This window comes from Chelonoidis abingdonii, chromosome 15, assembly GCF_003597395.2.
Source record: "Chelonoidis abingdonii isolate Lonesome George chromosome 15, CheloAbing_2.0, whole genome shotgun sequence".
In the NCBI taxonomy this organism is placed as follows: Eukaryota; Metazoa; Chordata; order Testudines; family Testudinidae; genus Chelonoidis; species Chelonoidis abingdonii.
The window spans coordinates 51,298,788-51,315,606 of record NC_133783.1 but is presented as its reverse complement, the minus strand read 5'-3'; the positions used below and the strand labels follow the sequence as shown (position 1 = coordinate 51,315,606).

At 38.0% G+C, this 16,819-nt stretch overlaps 1 protein-coding gene across 2 annotated transcripts in view; it reads right to left on the bottom strand.

The window, feature by feature from the left end:
* The window catches only part of PDZD8 (PDZ domain containing 8), a 146,438-nt gene that overhangs the window by 6,399 nt on the left and 123,220 nt on the right, over nt 1-16,819 (bottom strand). For both annotated transcript variants that reach the window (XM_032780789.2, XM_032780790.2), the window contains one exon: nt 339-501. In XM_032780789.2, coding sequence (XP_032636680.1) covers nt 339-501 — 163 coding nt within the window. The remainder of the gene's footprint in view (nt 1-338; nt 502-16,819) is intronic.

Here is a 16,819-nt window from a genome sequence, read left to right as displayed (position 1 = left end):
GATGTTATAGTAAAACATTAAAAGACCATGAACAGAGAATCCCACAATGCTGTTTTTAGAGCTGTGAAGAGTACAACTACACTTTAAATGTGTCTTCAACAGTTGTTTGGATTTACATCAGGTATAGAATAAATGTTTTAATATGCAAGTAAATGGGTCACAGTTAAATTATACACCTTAGGTGGCCACAAATACACAAAAGCTAATGTACCAATAGGAGACTGTTTTTTGTTGTTGTTGCTGTTTTAAACAACATTTTACTTGAATAAAACTGATTACTGCTCTTTTGTGATGACAAACTACTGTTCGTTTTAAAAACAAATGACATGATTGCTTACCTCCAATCGCTATAAGTCTATCTCCTCGTTGAAGATCAGCAGCTGCAGCAGGTGAGTTTGGTGTAACAGTTTCAACAACAACATGTCCTCCATCCTCTTCCTTAGACGGAACTAGACGGAGAGTGAGTCCAACACTTTGTAAATTCCCTTTAATTAGTTCTGCCTGGAAAGAAGAGACATAACGTTTACTGGAATACAGTGGCTAACTAACAATGTTTCAATGGGTAGTTCCAGTCAATCATATATTTATGGAATAAAAATAATTATAAAAATAGGCATTATGAAACAGAATATAAATCAATTTTTTTGACTGTACAGGGATCCACTTGATTTCAACAGGCACTGGATCAGGTCCTATATTCACCATTTACTAAGTCAATTAACAGTTGGGGAAGGAAGAAATAAAACTTCACAAATTCTCAAGACTATATGCAACTTCTACACTGAAAGGTAATGTAAGAAATTCCCATGTATACATATTGTACATACTTTAAAATATTGTACACACACACACACACAGACGTGTCAGATCCTCAACAACAGCTAAAGTGTACAAATGCAATTCAGGAGGGAAATGGAGCTTAAAGATCACCTTTGCAATGCTCTGATCCAGCTGAAGCTGTGTGTAGGCTGCTCCCCCTTACTTATTCCTATATATTTTTGGTATGGCTTCAAGGTTTTGGTAACAGACCATCAAAACCACTCACTTTTAGGATGCTACTTTGTATGTAACACATTATATTTGAACCATTTGGCTATCTACTGTACTTCTGCAAAAGTGCTTTTCTATCCATTTGAGACATTGCAAGTTCCCCCATGCCTAGTCTCAGTTTGAAGGAGTGAAATTTAATTTGCTTTTTTCGAGGACTGAGACACAGCTGCTGTTTGCAGAAATCCTCTAAAGGAAACTTTTTATTTGCTTTCAATTTACTGAGTTTAGGTAGGCAGTTCCCCCCTATCCCTTTTTCCTGAGCCACTATTCAATTGTCTATGTTTGAACTGTCTGGAGTTTATCCTCCTCTTTTGAGTGTATGTTGGTTTGCTCAATATCATAAGATGGCTTTTGTATATGAAGCAGATAACTTATGAGACCCTTTCCCTGCCCATACCTGGCTTTATCAATGCCCCTCTGCGATAGTCATGACACTCAGGGCAGTCTTGGGTTTTGATAAATCGTTACGTTTTGTACCATACTTTGTAGCTACAAAAGTGCTATGTACTACAATTCATTTTCTTCTTTTACCCAAAAATGGTCTTGTGGTTAAGACAGGAGATCTGGGTTTACTTCCCAGCTCTGATGCAGACTCTCTGTGTGAATCTGGGAAAATCATGTAATCTCTCTCTGCTTCAGGTCTCCAGCTACAAAATGGGGATAATATTTTCTTTCATGCTCTTTGTCTATGTTGCCTATTCTGAATGCTAAAACTGTCAACTTGTCAGGAAAGCGACTGTTTCTTACTGTGAATATGTATAGCACCTAGAACAATGAGGCCCTGATCTGGTCTCACCTGGGGTCTCAAGTGCTTCTGTAATGCAAATAATCAATCTAATTGCCTATAAAATTAGCTCCTCCCATTCCATTCTGTGTGAGACACAGCTCTAGTATAAGTGTTGCTTAGCAATAGGCTATTCAGTCAGGATTAAAAAACAAAAAAAAACAAATAGAAAAGTTTTAGAAATATTTTTGGAAGAAAGAACAGAAATTTTATAAAAGGCCTATTACACGGAAAGAGACTCTTGACACAGTTTTTGATACACCTGATACACTTTTCACGTCATCAAGTTCATAGAGTGACTTTAGGTTACGTAGCTTTGCATATTACAGGATTAGAAGATGACTATTGATGGCAAGAGACTGACAAGAATGAACTGTCTCTTTTGGTAAGAAAGTGACAGGAAAAACCAGGATGATTCTCATCTTACCTGCATTAGGATTAGCAGGTTTTTCAAATTTAATTGCACTGTATTAATACTTCTTTGGAGCCTGCCATTTATTTTGATGGTCTACAGTCCTTTATTAAATCTAATTCAAAATTATGAACCTCAGCCCACAGAGTCTGGAATCAATTAACAAAATGTGATATTTCGATGTCATGGTAGGAAGAAAGGCTGGGGTCTGGTCTGGTCTGTTAGCTTTGTGCTATCTAAGAAGAAGAGCTCTGTTATCCTAGTCACAGGAGCTGGCTTCTAATTTTCCCTGAGGATGCTCAACCTCTGCTCAGCCCCAGGCCCTGCCACCACTCCACCCCTTCCTCCAAGCTCCTACCCCCCAGTGCCTCCTGCACGCTACAGAACACCTGTTCTGCTGTGTGCATGAGGTGTTGGGAGGGATGGGGAGGAGTTGATCAGCTGGGACCACAGGCAAGTGGGAGTGGGGGGAGGCAGGGGAGGTTGGCTGACGGTGGGTGCTAAGCACCTGCTAATTTTTCTCCTTGGGTGCTCCAGCCCTGGAGCACCCATGGAGTCAGCCCCTATGATCCTAGTCCTAAATTCCCGGATAGTTGAGGTAACTGCCCAGAAAGCTTGGCTTTCATAAAATTTGAGAGTTGCTTTTCCAACAGGGTCAAAGTGTGGTTGGAGAAAAGTCTCAGGATTATTTCTAAGTCCATTTTGAAGAAAGTAATGATAACTTATTTGAAAACTAGTACCTGACAAGATGACCTCTAATACAGTGCAATACAGTGTGAGGTAGCAATTATCACTAAATGGACTTAATATTAGTTCTGAGCAGTAAAAATATGTGGATGGGGAGGAATGGAAAGGGAGGTAACTGACTACAGTGCCTAGCACAATAAGCCCCAGTCCTGATCATGGCTTTTGGATACTAGACTCATAACAATAAAAATAGACACTAATAATAATGTGAGACAGATGTTTGAAAAAAATAATTACCAGTAACTCTAGTTCTTAGAGAGCTTGTCAGCAAAGACCCCCATTTCTGGAAGGGGTATGCACTCTAAAGCACTGACTTGGAACCTTCTATAAAGCACTGAGCATTAGGTTCACACACATGTACTTCCTGGAAAAGACGGTTACCTACCCATACAGGAACTGTTCTTTGAAATGTGGGTGCAGACACGTATTCCACTCAGGTATGCAGATGCTCAGCACAGCAAAGCCAGACTGTAGACCATCAAAATAAATGGCAGAAAGGCTCCAAAGAAGTATTAATACAGTGCAATTAAATTTGAAAAAGCTGCTAATCCTAATGCAGATAAGATGGCGCTGGTGACCTCTGACTCCTAAACCCCTCCGCTGGCTATTGACAGGTAGCATTGCCCTACCTCCTCAGTTCCCTCACGCCAAACTTCCGAGTTGAGATTCCAGTGCAGAGTGGATGGAGGATGGGGTGTGGAATACATGACTACACATTTCAAAAAACAAGTTACTGTACAGGCAGGTAACCATTTTTTCTTCTTCCAGTGGGCTGCAGCTGTGTATTCCACTCAGTGACTCACAAGCGGTATCAAAAGGAGATGGGGCTCGGAGTCTCGTAAAGACCAACTTCAGGACTGCTTTCCCTGTATGAGAAAATCAGGTTGAACTGGCTCAGGAAGAATGACCTCATAGTATATCTGCAATGGAGGTGGCTTGGGAAGAAAGACTGCGGTTGGAATTAGAGATCTTGCCCTGGACTGGGTTGAAGAACTGGATCTTGCAGACTGAGAAATGTCCCAAGGAGGCCATTGAGAATAGGGGTAAGGCACTGATGGCCAGTAGGCACTAGGCCAGGAGCCCCTATATCTACTGCAGCAAAGGTGACAGTCTCTGTACTGATTGTAGTCCAAGGACTATCCTGAACTCGATCCCAATGAGCCCTGGAAGTTGCCTGATGGTAGCAGAGGAGTCACTCCTGACGCAGAAAGCAAATGACCAGTCTTGTCCGAAAACGAATATGGAGACGGCATCAGGACTGAGGATGGATTAGCAGTTGATGCTTTCAGTGTCGAACAGGCATAGCACTTCCTTGCAGTACCAGAACCAAATACGGTAACCAGAGCTGAGGCCAATACCACCTAAGACGAGGTCTGCAGTTAAGATACCTTCAGTGCCAAAAACAACAGATACACTGATGGACCAGTCAGTGCTGAAAAGAAGGCTGACCACCCCCCACTCCCATGCACCTTGAGTCTTAGGCAATGCAGAACATGGTGCCGACAAATGAGATGACTCTGACCAAATCACTTGGTGCCAAGGGCACAGCAGCAGAAGCAGTAGACATGGCAGCTGAATGCTCCTGAATTATTGGGGAATAATCAGAAACAGAGAGTAAATGCAGGTCTGATGCCACCTGCTGTGCCATGACATAGGGACAGTTGGTGCTGACACTCACGTTGTCAGTACTGGACTCAACGGATGCCCTGTTACTGGAGTCACTGGTACAGTATCCAACTGATCTCGGTGTGGTACTAGATGGCCCCGCTCCACTCTAAGTATTGGAGGAATTACGGTGCTGGTCAGCACTCCTCTTAGAAGATGAAGAGGAATCTCTCAGAGTCCTGGAATGGCTTTGGTCTGTCTCATAAGAACTTTTCCTCAGAGGGCCAGAGGAAGGAGAATAATTCCTCTTAGGGGAAACATCAGATCTCAAGCATGGAGCAACATCTTGTGTTGGCTCCAAAAGGCTCTGCTGGATCAAATGATCTGCAGAGGCGTGTGGTGCCAATCTAGTCTTATGGTCTGCTCCAGAAGTGCTGCTTAAGGTGTAAGTCTCTCGCCGCTTACATTTCCTTCCTGAACTACTTGCAGATGGAGTACCTTTCCTTAATGCGCCCCTCTCCCAGGAACAATAAGCACAAAGCATGTGTGAGGTCACTATTAGGAATAGCCAGCCCACATGATGGGCAAAGTTTAAAACCTGGGGAGCGCATTCCACCAGGCTAAAACTAGGATAAAAACGGTTACTAACTACTTCTAATTAACAAAAACCTAAGAATTCTACTAAACTGCCAACTGTACACACACCACCACAATTTAAAAACACTAGACAGAAAGAAGCAAGAGGTAAACACCACAAAGAATTCTCCTACTCAAGTTGCAGGCAGTGCGAAGGAACTGAGGTGGCACCACTCTTATGTAGCTAGGAGAAGAGTTAAGGGGCCAGAGGGTGCAAGTCCTGCTTAGCAGCTCTGTGCGCTGGCCCCGTCCTGAGTGCTGACTCCGCAGCTCCCTTTGGCCAGGAACCACAGCCAATGGGAGCTGCAGGGGCAGTGCCTGCGGGCGGACGCAGCACGCACATGTCGCTGCTTGTGGGGAGCCTCCTGAGGTGAGCACCGCACGGATCTGGCACCCGGAACCCCCTCCCGCACCCAAACTCCCTCCCAGAACCCGTGCCCCGCACCCGCTCCCATGCCCCAACTCCTAGCCCTGAGCCTGCTCCCAAGCTCCCTCTCTCTTAGGTAACTGGAATTTTTGACTTACCAGCACTCCCCCCATACTCCCATCATGCCAGATAACAAAGCTTTCACTGTACTTGAAAGAGAGTTATTTGAAAAGGAGAGATCCTTGGAACATGAATCAAGCTCATCCTTGGTGTGACTGTGTTAAAGTTGATAAATACTTCTTATGAAGACATTAAACTGCTCTCATTTACCAAACTAAACCAGATGAATGGATTTCTTTCTGGCAACTTTGAGATTTTCAGAAAATCTAAGCAGCTCTAATGTTTCTGAATCTTTCTTTCAAAATGAAACATGTTATCATCTTGAAGACTTGATTAAGGCAGCTTTCTATCTGGGCTGATATAGGTCTGATCCATTTGGGCACTTATGAACTCATGGGTGTCTACATTTTAACTTTCTCTTCAGTGCCAGGGAAGTGTAAGAAATTTCTTGTTGTGGAACAATATTAAATGTTTCAAAGAGAAAACACAAGAAAGATAAATCAACCTCCTGATTAAAACTTGTACCCCTTGCCACTTTTTCTACAGCTCTGAAATTATACGATAGGTATTTCGGTCACTCAAAGATGTAAAACAAGTATTTAAAGATCAGAAGGGTAGCCGTGTTAGTCTGGACGAAGTGGGTATTCATCCATGCATTCACCCACGCATCCGATGAAGTGGGTATTCACCCACGAAAGCTCATGCTCCAAAATATCTGTTAGTCTATAAGGTGCCACAGGACTCTTTGCTGCTTTTACAAGTATTTAAGGAACACTTATTTCCAGTTTTTACAAGTTTGCCAGAGCGGTCTTGTTGTCAATGCAGATTGTTGCTCAAATGAGTGAGGGATGGTTCTTAAATTGTGAATAATTAGTGGTTGGACAGAGCATTCTCAGATGGTCCCAAAGACAGAATGGTGTAGCATCCGCCAAAATACCAACAGTGATACTTCCTGCTAGTTACAGTGCAGTCCAGTGTGCTTTCAGAGTTCCCAGGGATTATTTAATCAACGGAACTCCCAAACTTCCGTGCCTTACATGCAGCTGTTTCATGTCTTTTTTTGTTGTGTACGTTTTTTGGTGTAAATTAAACTAAGATCAAATTTGTGGATGACAGCAAATTTAGAAGGATAGGAAACACTCAAAGATGGAATCAACTTGCTAAATTACAGAGCAATTAGAACAGTGGGGCTGCAGGTAATGCAAGGAAATTATTTTTATTAGTTAAAAAAAGTCTTACTCCAGGGAGAAAAAACAAACTGTAGATGCACAAAACCCATTATAGCCAAAAGTAGCTGCATTCCTCATATTAAAGTGAGTTTATTTTCATTTGGTGTCATTAAATATTAGATCTATCATTACTTTTTTTCATGTAACCACACACTATAGTTCCTTAAGTAATGCATGGGATTAGATAGTACGGAGGGGAGGTTGTCAATGAGAGGATCTCTATATTCAGAAATGGTTCAGTTATGGTTAGAGAACCACTGCACTACATTGTGGTATATCCTGGAATATATCATAAAAAGACGGGCATAAATGTAAAACAGCCTCTCAAGCATCATCCTGCAGACTGTTCATGAAACAATCTGATGATTAGGCACACATTGGGATGGGAATAGAGAATTCAAAAGAAATACACCATAAAAAGCCAAATAAAACTTGTTCCTTTTTTTTTTTTTTTTAAATATATATAACAAAGGACACAAACCTCTTATTCAGCTTGGAATTAATAAAACATTGTAATGTGGTGTCACAAACACAAAATTTAATGGGATATAAAGTGTATGAACATTGATTTCACAATAAGGGTTTTGGAAGCTCATCAATACTACTACTATTTGTGCATCTAAATACATCATGGAACGTAACCCTAACTATCACTATCCAGTTTAATAATAGGTCTATGTTCTGAAAGCAAACGGAAGGGAAAAAACAACATTCCCTGTGACTCATAGCTTTGCTCACCCCAGTCTTGTCATTTTGGAAGTCTAACAGATGTTAGCTGCAAGTGAAAATCAAAGTGTTTCTTTAATCTTTATGAATCTGAACAATGCATTTATGATGCTGAACTTCATAGCTACACATTTACAGCTTAGAAATGCACAGGTTGCTTATATAATTAAAAATATTCTCAAAAGACGCTAACCAGGATCTAATTTATATCTGCAAATACCTGCAATTTGTTATGGGGCAAATACTGTGCCTCTTCCGAGAAGGTGGGGAAAATGTTTTCAATATTACTGTAATAGCACAAGTAGGACATAAACTTACCGTGTCTTTTAAAGGCTCAGTTTATGAATTAAAATTGGGTACAGCTACATAGTTAAGCATCTCTACGTAAGAAATGGAAATAATGCTCATTCACAAAGGTGGACTTGGAAAACTACCTCATCTAATAAGGGTAATTATATTAGACTTTTGCAGGCATAGTGGTGTTGTCATTTTGACTAGCCTTCCAGAACATTAAACTACACCAAAATGATATACCATGACAAACTTAGAAGAAAGAGAATTTAATTTTCAGTAACTGAAAAATTCCTGTCTCTCTTCAGTTTTACCCTATTCACATCTCTCTCTCCCACGCACACATGAAAGACCAGTGGTACAAATTCTTTTAAGACAAAAATCAATGTAAAAGAATATGTCTGGCTTCTACCTAAGTGTAGAGAGGCTCTGAAAAATCCCTCTTCAGTGGCTCTGTATAGGTTTCCTGGAAACTTGACATTTTCTTTTCTTGCTGTATTGGCCCTTTAGGCCAAATAATCAGCTTTTACAAATGGTGGACATTTGAAATTAACAAAGGTGTTGTTCAATGCAGTTCTGATTTTTTTTTAACCTCACATAGAAGGATAGTAGCGTTTTTACAAATAATTCCTATTAACTAGCCAATGGAACATGTATTGATTGTTTACTGTGTGGCATTTATTATAATTAGAGGTAATTATAGCTTAGCTGTTGTCACTACGGTGGCAAATGTGTATGTCACAAATTGTCCAAACACAGCTATCACTTTCCTTAATTTATGTCAGCTGAAAGCATTTAGCAGATTTTTAAAACTTGTTAACAATATTACAGCTGATTCCTCTAACTACTGTTAGTATTGATAGGTGCAGCATAAAGTAGTTTTAGGGAAAAAAAGTAAAGAAATGTATATAAAGAAGTTTGTAAAACTAACATTTCTGAATGCAGAGCTGACATGGGGGAATCACATACAGAATCATATACCAGGATTTTATACTAATCATTACCATTGAAGATCACTATCTGAGAGGTAGTTGCTTGTTTTCTGCTGCCTCAGAAATAATTGTAGGTATAAATTATTAAAGACTGTTGCAGCACATCACCCTATAAAATAAACCGTGGATTGAAACTACCATTTCTTCATCCCTAGAGTGAGTGCAGTCATCCTGGTTCCATCTGCTTTTGTGAATAGATTATAAACTTATATTTCTGGGCCAGAATGGGCTGTGGAAAGGATCAGGGAATGCCACTCAGATACACTCAGATTCCACTACAGCCCACAAAGTCCCTCTAATAGATGCTCTGTTGGAGTCCTGATGTTAGAAGGGAGTAGGCTCTCCTCTCTCTGTGGCATGCTCCCACATCTATAGGGCAAAGAGAGGCAAATAACTGTCGTAGAGTCTGAAGTCCTCCTCTGCATTACAGAACACCCCTTGAGGGGGATCTAGTCTGCAAGGATAAAGAAGATCCAAAAGTTTAGACAAGTGAACCCCCTTCCCTTCCCAAAGTGGAGAAAACTCTTCCTAAAAGAAGAACAAGGAGGAAACTCTATGAACATTTGACTAAATCCCAAGGGCCAAATTCAGCCCTCAAAACACTCACTCTACGGAAAACTATTAGCACAATTTTTAGAAACAAGTTGGTTATTAGTTTATTAGGCTGAGATTTCCAAAACAGTCTATGAGAGTGAGGTGCCCACATTCTACCCAAATACAGCAGCAATTGGCCACTTACCTCCAATTTGTGCCTTTCAAAAACATCCCTTTAATCTTTATATTTCCTTTAGCATGTCAACAGATATTTTGTGAAAATATGCTTACAAAAATTAAATTGAGAGAGAAAACAAAAAATAAGTAATTGGAGATATACCTATCTCCTAGAACTGGAAGGGACCTTGAAAGGTCAGTGAGTCCAGCCCCCTGCCTTCACTAGCAGGATCAAGTACTGATTTTTGCCCCAGATCCCTAAGTGGCCCCCTCAAGGATTGAACTCACAACCCTGTGTTTAGCAAGCCAATGCTCAAACCACTGAGCTATCCCTCCCCCCAACTGAAAACAGAAAATAAGCAAAATATTTTATCTGATTGTTTTATGTATATTATCTTATAAATTGTAGCAAGATCTCTCTTCAGTTCCTGTAATAAAATGATTAATTCTGGCTAACGCTTCTGTATCTTTTCTAAATCCTATTCTTTCCATTAAAAACATACATATGGTAATTAGTCCGTAGTTTTAGCATACACAATATTTGATTATTTAATACAATAGATGGTACACAAATGTTATAAAAATTAAGTAGACTTTCATGAAATTGCTGTTAGAAACCAGAGCATACACAGAGAAAGCAAAGTGGACAGGTAACATATATGAACTTAGAAGGTAACTGAACTGTGCTTATTAAATAGGCTGTTAACAGAGGATGAGAAAAAACAGGCTCAATTATATGAAGCAATAACAGTGAGTCTGCAAAACAAAGGCACAAAGATATAATCAAAGCTTTCGTTTTAAAATATGGCTTAATAAGCAACTCATGGCTGTGCTCTCATGCTAGGCTCTTGAACTCCCTTTAGGCAGAGGTAAGAATGTTGATTCCAATATATACAGAGAATTTTCAGTTTCCTCTTGTGCGTTCACGATACTGAGATAGCTCAGATCAGCCTTATAGGTATATGATGCAACTTCTAGTTGCACAAGTTTCAGATCTGAGTTGGAATAGCCAACTGATAGGAAAGTAACTAACCGCTGCTCAGAATGAATTAAATGCCGCAAATCAAAAACTAATTTCACTCACATATTCAACCACCACTGAAGATGAAATTGAAATGAGAGATTCCCCCATCAAGCAAAAGAAAAAAAGGAAAAAACCTCAAACCTTTAAAACTCAGTTCAAGCATTATTATACCATTTATATACTGTTACTCTAAAGGATATGTTCTCACATTTACTCTAACTATACACTTAGGAACAAAGGATACAAATCTTGGAAATACTCATCAAGGAAAGTGGGACAGAGTAATGTAATGAGTCTTTCATGAATTTTGATGGCTAGGGAATGGGAATTCTCCCATAATTTTATTTTACTAATTTCTAATTAAAGATACAACTGACTGTGATGTTTTAAAAATAGAGAAAAAATAACTAACATGCTTGTCTAGTTAAACGTTTCACTTCACCTGATTACTATGGGAATAAGCATCTTAGAAATATGTACAAGAACAATTTCATTTTTTTAAAACCTCTCTTTTATATTTGAACTCAAGTCCTATATAAGTGCAGAATAGTAAGGATCAGACACAATGCCATAGTAGACTGATACGTCTCTTGCGGCCCAGTAAGAATGAATCTTTTACTTAAATGGTTTTAGCCCTACTAGTTGCCAGGATAAGCTTCTTCAGCATAAACCAATGCAATGTTGTCTTAATGAACTGAGGACAGAACAACTGTTACACTGTGATTTGTTCACTAGTGTGGTACAAATAAGTGATACAATAAGCCTATTTAATTAAAATATTTTTATGTAACTCACTACTGATCATTTTAGCAGAAATATCTAGCTATTTATGGTCAGAGGTTGAAAAGAGTTCCACCCTTTTCACCATGGCAGCATGCTTAAATGCAACATTCTAAGGAAATTATAATTACATTATTCACTTTAAAAATTGTGAATAAACTTCATGTTAATTCATTGCAACACTAATTTATGGATCATAATTAAACTATATCTATGGAATATGTTCAATAAAGTTTCTTGACTAAAAAGTTTGAAACTTTCCTTGTTTCTATGATTGGGCCCAAATCTCCAAAAATAGAATTTTTTGTGCTAAATATTTTTTCAAGACCCATGCAACAAAGATCCACATGCTCAGGTTGCTGGACAATTCTCCCTCTACACCAAGGAAACTGACATTTGCAGTATTATAGCTGGTAGAAAAATTTCCATCCGAAAATGTCAATTCATCAAATTGAAATGTTCTTTGAGAACGTGATTTTTTTCTAAATGAAAGTTAGTCAAAACCAGCAACATGAAGTGTTTCAAACTTACTGGAATGAGAATTTGGAGTTGTTGTTTCAAAATGAAAAGTCATTTTGAAATATTTTATTGGTTTATTTTATTTATTTCATATTTAACTTTATTTTTAGATTAAAATTCATATGCCTATGTTGTGGCAGAATAAAAATAATGAGACAAAAGACGATGGAAAATGTTTGTTCTTAATGTCTAAAGGAATCCCATTGTCTGCTGGGAAATTAAGAGGTTCCAATGACCTTGGAATTACTTGCATAATAAATTCTCCAATATACAAGTGGGGTTTAGTCTGAAGTAGACTCTCCTGCCCATTTTGCTTGGTGCAGAGAAAGTTTGATCAATAAGAAGAAAACCAAAATTAAAGTGCAACACCAATTGACTTGTGGAAAACTAAAAACTAGGGACTAAATTTTCAACTCAACTAGACTTTAACAGTAAGAGGCATAAAAATTCATGGCTACCAGTACTGAACTCCAGTTAAGTGAATGTAAAACACCATTTTTAAAAATCAACTCTCATCAAGCAAGTCTTTTTCTGAAAGAATACTCTGGAATTTCTCTTGGTGCATGATTGCGCTCAACAATTTGACTGATGGTATTTCCTGTTTTAATATTTTAATGCCCAACTGTGCATTATCCATTATTCCACACAGTGGCAGAGTCATACTGAATCTCTGGACCATAACAACCATTCAGATTTCAGTCCTCAGTGTCTTTAGTGAATTTCCCTTTTGCTTTATTTTGGGGCCATGGCTTCTGTCAGTTCAGCCCTTACTCTGACTCCTGGATTAGATTCAGTGGCTCTAGAGAGGTCCTTCAATGCTCACATTAATATCCTCTGCAGATATTCATCTACCTAATCTGTCATCCACTAAGTCTTGAAGAAAATTAACCCTTTTTGTTCACTGCCCTCCATCTAACGAGCAATCTCTGACACCACCACAACATCCCCTATCTTCACTGGTCATAAATGAAGAAAGCAAACAACAAAACATTAAGACCAAGTAGTTAATGAGCAATACAGCACAGGTCTTCTCTCTTTCTCTCTCTCTCACACACCCCCACCTCCACCCCCCATGGGGGAAAAATCCACCAACAAATCATAATTTTTTAATTTATGTTTTTATACTATATAGTATTTTACATATTAGATGTATTTTATGTCATTTTTATATATGAGGAAAGCTACAAAAAAGCTAAAAGGTTTAGAAAACTTGACCTATGAGGAAAGATTTTAAAAAACACCATGTTCAGCCTTGGGAAAAGATGATTTGAGGGGGGACCGGACAACAGTCTTCAAATCTGGTAAAGTCTGTTATTAAAGACGACAGTGATCAATTGTTCTCTGTGTCTCCATGAGAAGTAATTTTTCCACTCTACTATGCACAGATGAAGCTCAACTGGAATATTGTGTCCAATTCTGGGCACCAAATTTCAGGAAAGATGTGGATAAATTGGAGGAAATCCAGAGGAAAGCAACAAAAATTATTAAAGGTCTAGAAAACATGACCTATAAGGAAAGATTGGAAAAAAATGGGCTTGTTTAGCCTGGAAAAGAGAAGACTGAGGGGAACATAACAGTTTTCAAGTACATAAAAGGTTGTTACAAGAAGGAAGGTGGAAAATTGATCTCTTTAACCTTTGAGGATAGGACAAGAAGCAATGAGCTTAAATTGTAGTAAGGGAGGTTTAGGTGGGACATCAGGAAAAATATCCTGTCAATGTAGTGAAGCACTGGAACAGATTACTGAGGGAGGTTGTGGAATCTCCATCGCTGGGGGGTTTTAAGAACAAGTTAGACCAACACCTATCAGGAATGGTATACTTATTACTTAGTCCTGCCTTGAGTACAGGGGATTAGACTGGATGATCCCTTCCCGGCCTAGATTTCTATGATTCTACCAACTGCAATACTGATTATCCATTACAATATCAATTACAAATGACTAGTTATACCAGTTACCAAAGAGCTAACAAAGCAGCCACCAGCAAACCGGTTAGAATATAAATTACCAATTAGAATGCCATTTACTAATTACAGTATCAGTCACCAATTACAGGATTTTAATTTTGTTTCTAATTTTAAAATTATTAAATCCTAGTTTTATAATAAAAATAAAATACAAATACAGAATAAAAATATGCAGTTGACATTTAAAAATATAAAAGTCAAAATCAAAACTTTTTTTTTTTATTGAAACGAAACATTTTGATTAACTCCAAAATGATTTTTCCCCAGAAATTCCATTTCAAGGGAAATTTCTAAATTTTTGCCTTTTTATTTTAAATGCTGGAATTTCTGTTCCATGGGAATTCTGAGTTTTGACCAACTCTACTCAGTACCAAGGAATAAAAGTTGTGATTTTCTTAAAGTATTGTATGTGTCCAGGTTTAAATTTAATGAAACAATTACATGACAACTTTAATGGAATAAAAGTTCATATACTACTCATCGTTTACTGCCAATAAAGAAATGCCGGATGAAGACAAGACAGTTTTAGAACAAACTATCAAAGCACAAACCCAGGTTTCATTAACACTGTTACACCAAAACAAAACAAAAAGTAAGCTTTCAAAAGTGGCACCTTGGGTTTCTCTGAGATAGGAGGCAATCCAAGACACTGGCCAGTCTCACTTCCTGTGGGACATTAGCAAAAATTAGAAAAGTCTTATTTTTCAATGTCTTTACAGTTTCACTAAAGAGAGGAGATGTTAGACTCTTATCCTGTAATTGACAGCACATGGGTGGACTTCCTTGCCCACAAGGAATCTTACTGATATTAATTAAAGGATCAAGGCCTTAATACTTTTCTTTACTTTTATGAAAACTATTTTGTGGTCAGTGAATTTTTATATTTTTAAAAACGTTCATCAGGACACCTATGCAGTACATCACCATAAATCATAATGTCCTATAAAACTACAAAGAAATGCATATTACAAAATAAGCAGGTATAATTCCACTCTGGAATATCTTATGCTTTAGACTGAGATGTATACAAGCAATAATTCATCAAAATCCTAATTCCTGCAAATGTTTATGGACAGGTTTAATTTTATTGCCTTGAGTAGTCATAATGATTTTAAGGGAACAACTCTCAGTAGAAAAATTAACCATCTGCAGGATAAGGACCTAACCAAATAAAATACGGACAGATTAGTCAGGCTGATTGGTCACCATTAAGCAAAAAGAAGGTCTGCAAATTATTTTTCCTCAATATTTCTGACAAGCTTGCAGTAGCAGTCTCAACTTTACTAAACATTATAAAAATTGTACAGAAAAACAGTTTCTGTAACATGCAAAAAATAACCCGTTAAGCAATTATCATGAATTGCTGACACACACTAACTAAACAGCAATTACAGGAGTTGAATGGAGGAGTTAAAGACAAACAAGGAAACAGGCAACCTGCATTTAACTTCACAATAATGTTAGAAGCAGGAAAAAAGCAAACATCCAGTTTTACATGTAGCTCTTCCATGGAGAGCAATTTAGAAGAAACACCAATGTATCTCTTCTTAAAATGCTCTTATGCACTGACATCCTTTTAGTGTTTATTAAACCCCACTGTGATGATTTCCCTCAGCTCTGAAAAATGGAAAACATTGATTTTTTCCAACTCTGATATCACCTTTTATGTATTTGACAGAAAGAAGACTTCCTCTTGAACATGACTCAGCTATTATTAAAGAATATTTTGCAAAACCTCAGGCAAATAGTCTAACAACAAATATTGAGGCAGGTTTATTGAAACCTGGTATTGAGAAGAGGGAGAAAGTTGAGGGCATCACTTTGGACCACTAGTATTATGTGTAAGACGGGGCAACTAAATTTGGTCTACTAGGACAACTTCTTGTGGACTCTTATGATAGAAAATGTTGATGCAGCAGCTAATTACAGGGGACATCAAAAACATTTTCTTTCAAAAAATGTTTGAGATGGAGAAGAAAAACATGTTCAAATACGTATGCAGTAAAAATCAGTATAAATTTCAATCCATCCACTCATAGCCTGTACCTGTCCTGATCTAAGAACTATTCATTTTCCAGAAAGAGAATTCCAAAGTCCTCAGACATTCAAATCTACTAGAAATATAAACTCAATGTGCTGTACTATGGAATTCTAAGTGACTGTGGGACAGGAATCAGCACATTTTTCTTTCTACACAAGTAAAATATATTGTTTGAAAATTTTGCCCATACACTTCAGTAGTGAGAATACATATTCTGATCACTCATGGGTTTTACTTCAATAGTCCTGTTTTTAACAAAGTATTTAGTTAGCGTTGTCATTATAGCATCATGTGGTATAGATACAACTTTCCAAAGAAAAACTCACCAAAGCAGCATTGTGAATTTTTAAAAATAGCTTTAATATAAACAGATTTCCAAATGCCCTTGAATTTTTCTACTTTGTTTCTGTTGCTATATATAAATCCTTTCCTTTGTATGTATAAGAACATAAGAACGGGCAAACTGGCCAAGACTATCAACAGGGTTCAAAAAAGGCAAGGAGTTCCACAGGTTGACTGTGTGTTGTGTGAAAAAAATACTTCCTTTCGTTTGTTTTAAACCTACTGCCTATTAATTTCATTTGGTGACTCCTAGTTCTTGTGCTATGAGGAATAAACATATCCTTATTTACTTTCTCCACACCAGTCATGATTTTATAGACTTCAATCATATCTCCCCTCCGTCGTCTCTTTTCCAAGCTGAAAAGTCCGAGTCTTATTAATCTCTCTTCATATGGCAGCTGTTCTATATCACTAATAATTTTTGTTGCCCTTCTCTGAACCTTTTCTGATTCCAATATATCTTTTTTGAGATGGC